Source organism: Echinops telfairi, unplaced genomic scaffold (genome assembly GCF_000313985.2).
Source record: "Echinops telfairi isolate 266 unplaced genomic scaffold, ASM31398v2 ScPeMD7_655;HRSCAF=1070, whole genome shotgun sequence".
NCBI lineage: Eukaryota > Metazoa > Chordata > Mammalia > Afrosoricida > Tenrecidae > Echinops > Echinops telfairi.
Window position 1 is genome coordinate 2,156,508 of NW_022104553.1, and position 6,516 is coordinate 2,163,023.

At 43.2% G+C, this 6,516-nt stretch overlaps 1 protein-coding gene and 1 non-coding gene across 2 annotated transcripts in view; both read left to right on the plus strand.

Annotated features, from left to right (window-relative positions):
• Positions 1-222: 222 nt before the first annotated feature.
• The window catches only part of RPP40 (ribonuclease P/MRP subunit p40), a 36,926-nt gene continuing 30,632 nt past the window's right edge, over positions 223-6,516 (plus strand). The window contains exons 1-2 of the mRNA XM_004711645.4: positions 223-393; positions 2,466-2,610. Coding sequence (XP_004711702.1) covers positions 271-393; positions 2,466-2,610 — 268 coding nt within the window. The 5' untranslated portion in view covers positions 223-270. The remainder of the gene's footprint in view (positions 394-2,465; positions 2,611-6,516) is intronic.
• Positions 4,740-4,903, plus strand: LOC115870428. The gene has a single exon (XR_004046703.1). It is a non-coding gene; the product is annotated as a U1 spliceosomal RNA (small nuclear RNA).

Below are 6,516 nucleotides of genomic sequence, written 5' to 3' on the forward strand. Positions count from 1 at the left end.
GGGCGGGGCTCGGGCGAGGAGGAGCAGACGGAGGAGAGGAGGCACTTAGTGGCCGAGAGGAGGGGCGGAGCGAGCGGGGCGAGCTTGGTGGGCGGGGCTCGGGAGAAGAGGGGAGAAGAGGAGGCACCTAGTGGCCGAGATGAGGGGCGGAGCTAGCGGGGCTCGGGAGAGGAGGAGCAGACGGAGAGGAGGGGAGGCACCTACTGGCCGAGATGAGGGGCGGGGCGGGTTGATCTCTTCTATGGCCGCCTATCCTGAAACTGGCAGAGTATGGCCACGCTGCGCAGGCTGCAGGAGGTACCGCGGCACTTGCTGGTCTGCGAAAAATCTAACTTCGGCCACGACAAGTCGCGTCACCAGCACCTCGTGGAGACGCAATATCACAATTACAAGGTAAGGCGGGTCAACTTCGGGCTAGCGGCATCCGGCTCCACGTGCACGGGAGAGGCTCTGGGAGCGACGGGCTCCGCCGGTTACGGCGGAAACTCCCACAAGGTACGCTGGGTGGGGCGTGGGAGTCGGGAGCCGGAGTGGGGCGGGAGCGAAGTCCCTTTCAGGGCATGCTGGGAGCTGTAGTTCCTTGAGCGTTCCCAAGTATGTAGAGGTGTTGCAGGCCAGAGTGGACTGTTAACAACTCCCGGGGCCTGCGGTGGAACCCGACCTGGGATGGACGATCTGGGGGCGCACGGGGCTCATTCTGTGCGGAGGCCCCACAGTAGGGTGTTTGGAGCGCTTGACCTCAGCGTTGTTCAGCCCACTACGTGTCGGTCGCTTTTGCCCAACATCAGGGATGCACTGCCCCCCATCCGCACCCCTACACCCATTTCTCTGCGCAGCCTGGTTCCTTCTCACACCTGCGTGGCTGCAAATCTTTCCAGAGCACTATAGCTAGCATGCCCAGGAAGCGACTAGAATTTAATAAACCGCCTGTGGGAATCGGATTTCTGCCTGAAACCCTCGGGTTTCTCCAATCACAGTACACCTTTTCAGCTGCTGATATCTGAGCCCAATTGCGTAGTGGGAACGCGGTGAGCTGCTCACTGCTAGGTCAGCAGTTCAAAACCAACAGCTGCTCTGCGGGAGAAAGATGAGGCTTTGTATTCTGGTAAAAAGTTTCGTCTCCCAAACCGAAAGGGGCACTTCTACCCTGTTCTATAGGGTCTCTGGGAGTAAGAAACGACTCAGCACTGATTTTGGTTTTTGGAGGGTGATACTGGTGTAAACATTTTGCACTTTAATTAACCAAATCACCATTTAGGTTGACCTGGTGAGCCAGATTCCTCAGGAACAGACTGGCATTACAATTTGAGGAAAGAGGCTTCAAGTTGTGCAGCACATGAACTTGGCACCTTCTGAAATTTGTCAGGATTTAGCAAACATCTTCGCTTGGAGTGGAAAAAGCGAACACTGAAATCAAGTCATTTAAGACTCATGGAGAGCTCATCCAAAACAGCACCTTGTTTCAGCCTAGAAAATGCAAACAGCCAAGAGTATTGCCGCTTCCATGTATCCTTTCAATAATTGGATGCTGCGTTTTCGCTGTTCGATAATAATAATAATGCCAGGGTAAACAAATTCGGGGATGTTCTGTTGTATCACAGGTCCGTGGATATCTTTGGGTGATACAAATGATTTGCAAGGGACTACTAATCTGTTGTGTTGCTCTGCTAACTACAAGGTCAGCTGGACAAAACCACCAGCTGCATGGAAGAAGAAAGATGAGGTTTTCTATTCCCATGAAGAGTTACAGTCTCATAAACTCACAAGGGCAGTTCCACCCTGCCCTATAGTGTCACTAAGAGTCGGAATCAACTTGTGGCAGTAAATGAAAAGGATGCCGTTCACACCAATTCAGTGATGCTGTGGAAGAAAGTCCTGGCAATCTGCTTCCATAAAGATTAAAGCCAAGACGTCTGTGGAATGTTGGTGCAGTTTTGATCTCTAATACAGTGGTTCTCAACCTTCCTAATGCCGCGACCCTTTAATACAGTTCCTCATGTTGTGGTGACCCTCAAACATACATTTATTTTCGATGCACCTTGATAACTGTAATTTTGCTACTGTTATAAATTGGGCGACCCTGTGAAAGGGTCGGTCAACCTCCAAAGAGGTCGCGACCCACAGGTTGAGAACCACTGCTCTAATCCATGGGGCTACTGTGATTGGGAATGAGTAGGAAAGGGATCAGGAAATAAAATAGATGGCTCATTTGCAGAAGAGAAACGTTTCACCCAAACTTCTCTATTCAGTTTCTTTGCTGTTGAAACAATCTTAATTCTCAATTTTCTCCTTTCACAAGATTGGTAAGTTAACTTTAGCTTTTTTTTTTTTTTTGTCCATATTTTTGTTTCAGGGAAACATGTGGGGGAATAGTTAGAAGCTCTTAAGACCTTGTTTGTTCCCTAAGAACCCGAATGTTAATCTACAGGAAAATAAGACCTGGTTTATATTGTATATTCCAATAGGTTTCATTTCTCATTCCTGAATGTGGGATACTATCAAAAGAGCTGAAAAGCCTGGTTATGGAAAATGGACCATTTTACTTTGTGAAGAACTTACCTCTTCATGAACTAATTTCACATGAATTCATCAACACCTTTGTAAAGAAAGGTAAGGAGAACTGTGTGATGTCTGTGATCTTGGGAATGATGATGGGCAGACCACACCATAGTGCCAGGGTTCTTCTCTTGCTTTAATTAGGGTCTGTGGTGATTGTAAAGGTGCCTGGTGACTTAATGGGTTACATTTGTGTTGCTAACCTTATTTATGGTCAGCAGTTCAAACCCAAAAGCCTCTCTGAGTGAGAAAGATGAGACTTTTTATTTCTCTATATATTTTTCACTAAGGAATGGTTCTGTTCCGTCCTGTAGGGTCCCTGGCAGGGAGTTTGACTTTTGGTTTCTGATGGTGATCGTGTGGCATACAACACTTTCCCCAGTATTCTCATCCTGCCCTTTTTTTTTTTTTTTTAGATTCTTGTTCTTCTTATATCTGTCCACAATGTTGTATGAGGGTGTTGCAACATGAATAATCATAATAGTGGATAATTTCACAATGGATGATTGCATTATGATGCAGTCATCACAATGGAGGAAGGATGAATGGAGAGGAAAGTGTAGCATTTGCTTTGTTGAGATCCCTACTTTTGGCTGTTTATCTGCAAAGACCACACGCTGTCTTGAGTTATCTCAAAGGGTATTTGCTTCTGGTCACCACAACTGCTATTTATAGCTAAGTATTCGTTGGGATTTTGTACCTTGGATTTTGTGGTTCTAGCCTCCCTCTTCTTACCCCATTCCTAGTTATATCAACGGAATGGATTGGTTGGTTCTAGATTCCTGACTGCCATCTGTTTAAAACTGTATTTCTTGGTGCCTTTAGAGAGTCTCTGGGTGGCGCAACAGGTTGCTAACCAAAACGGAGGTTTGAGTCCACCCACAGGTGCTTTGGAAGAAAGGCCTGGTGATCTGCTTTTGAAAAGCCAGCCACTGATAAGAGTACGTTTCTAGTCTGACACAGGTGGAGTCACCAGGAGTAGGAGTTGATGGCAGTTAGTTTTGTTTTTAAAAAGTAGGTCTGCCCTCACTACAAAGTCACCCCAGTTGAGCTCCAGGTATAGAAGTCCCTTCTTTAGCCCCATGCTTGTCCTCTGCAGTGGATCTGTGCACAACACAAGTGTATCTGGAAGCTGTCTTCATTCTGATGCTACTGGGACCACAGAAAAAGCAGGGCACCCTTTCTTTGGACGCATAACATCAACTTTGCTTCTGTATTAGATTTTAATATTCCTTTGTTAATGAGGTAGCTACTTGCTGATTATCAGGTACTTTTACATTTTATTAGTTTTATTTGCATATATTTCACTTATCAAACAATTTGATCATTCAGTCATATTAAGAAAAGTGATGCAGTCACTACCACAATCAATTTCAGAATATTATTTTCCTTCTTGTTGTTAGTGCCCCATGTCCTCCCAAACCTCCTCTGCCATGCCCCAGATAATTGGTTTTCCAATTACACAACTTCTACCTATATAATTCAGTGTCACTGATTATACTCTTCATGCTGTACAGCCATTATTGATACCCTTTTCCAAATGATTCTACCACCATGTCACTGATTATACTCTTCATGCTGTACAGCCATTATTGATACCCCTTTCCAAATGATTCTACCACCATGGACATAAACTCAATGCCCCTAAGCCACAACCCTTTCACCTATGGTAACTATCGGTCATTTGGTTCTTTTTTTCACCCCTGTGGTTTTCTTGATATAGTATTCACATGTAAATATACTTCCATGGTTAAATCACTTTCAAAATTAGTTGCATAATCACAAGCAATTCTATTGCTCCCTTCCCCCTCCTGCATTCATTGTTTGCTCCCCAAATCCCCCTCACCCTCCCTATCTCTCACCACCTATATCCCCTATAAATCCTTGCATCAGCTATTGTCTCTATGCATCTACTCCTTCTGTGCTTCCCAAGAGAAACAATAAAAACAAGAACAAAATAAAGTGATAAGGATAAATTTATAAGCATATAAAGAGAAAAATACAAATAATGAATAAGAAAGAAAAGACCATCATCAATATTTTAAAAACCAGGGAAGAAATTTTTTATCAATAAATATTTTATCCAGAAATATTTGCACGTAGAACAAATTCTGCTTGGGTCCAGAGGGAGGTTAAATGACCAAGTATCAAGTTTGATCCCAGATAATCAGGATTACAGTACAATACTTAACTGGCAGGGGAGATACCATGATCTCGAAGGTGGTTTTCCCAGGGCGAGGCTTATCCATTGCACTCCGGATTGCTGACCCCTGCGATTTTTTCCAAATGTGGGAAACTCAACTAAATAATTTGTGGTAGTGGGGTACTGCGTTCGCGCTCTCCCCTGTAAAAAAAAAGGATTACAGTGCCAGGCAGTCCCACCAATCCCCTGCCAGGTTTAACTCAGTGCCTTGCACCAAGTAGTTCAATAAATATCTGTTCTGGAAAAAAAAAAAAGATTACAGTGATCTCTATCTGATAGTTAAGTTGTTTGAGACCCTTGCCTGTAGCTGGAGGGAATCTGCCAGTGGATTAATCTGACGAGATGCTCTACAGATGGGTTTTGGGCTCCTACTGCCCTCCATAGCCTTCTACAAATTAGATGTTCACAATTTAAGCTCTGATATTTTTCCCTTCATCATATTTGGATTTTGTTATTGTCATCTTTGGATCACACAAGCTGGCTTATCAGGTACTTTTACACATTATATTTAAGTATGCTTTATGGTCTCAAGTTTACAGATGTGGAAACTGGAACTCAAAGAGGTGAAATAGTTTAGAAAGCAAAATTTTGGTTAGATGTTTCATTTTAATGCTTTATTGTTTTTGAGACTACACACAGCAGAACATCCACCAAGTCAACAGTTTCTAATGTACAATTGAGGGTTATTGATTGCATTTAAGTTGTGCAACCATTCTCATCCTCCTTTTCCAAATTGTCCTTGCCACATTAACATAAACTCATTGCCCCCTACACTTCCCATCTAAGCTTCTAAGTTGCTACTCTGAATTAGGCCCCACATAACCAAACTCCAGACTCACTGCTATCAAGCAATTCTGACCTACAGAGATTCAGTAGAACAGAGTAAACTGCCGCTTTGGGATTCTAAGGGTGTAAATCTTTATAGGAGCAAGCCTCATCTTTCTCCCAAGGTGGTTTCAAACTGCTGACCCTGAGGTTAGCAGCCTAACACTTAACCATACTTTTTAAAGGAGCACAGTGCTAAAAGCAGATCTTTTTCACTAATTAAGCTAAACTATTCGTTTCATTTTAAGAATATTTCAGGGGACATTTTTGGTTTAAAGTTTAAAGATTATATGATAACAAGGTTCATTCAGCCTTTGTCGTCACGCCAGAAAATTTGTATTCTATGGCAATATGGAAGACTGTTTTGCAATTTCTCCCTTTTGATGAGGATTCTTCTATATTCTTTGATCAAAATGTTCAGTAATGGTAATAAGTACTAACCAGTTCTTTTGCTCTCAAAGTAAAGGAGGCAGCTGTTCAGAGGCAATTAATTATACTTTTTTTTGGTGGCCTCCTTCTGTCCCTCTTTTTCCTTCCCCTCTTGCTCCAGGTGAAGAGGAGAGACCAGTTGTATCTTAGATGGCTACTTGCAAGTTTTTAAGTCCACAGGCACTACACAAGTTTTTAAGACCACAGGCACTACACAACAAGCCAAGAAGTAGAACAGAAGTACTAAACACAATCTTAAGCCAGTTACCTGGGATATCTCATGAAACTATGACCATAAACATGTAAACCTCAAAACTGAATCCCATGAGATGCTTGGTTCGACCTTAGTATCCTCATCAGTTGCAATTTTTTGTTGTTGTAAATGTATCTATCCACATTTTCCAATTCAGCTTTCTCCATGTGTACAACTTAGTGACCATTACATTAATCATTAACCCTACCCTGAATTAATGCAATTTTCTCCCATTGTAAACTGAAACTCA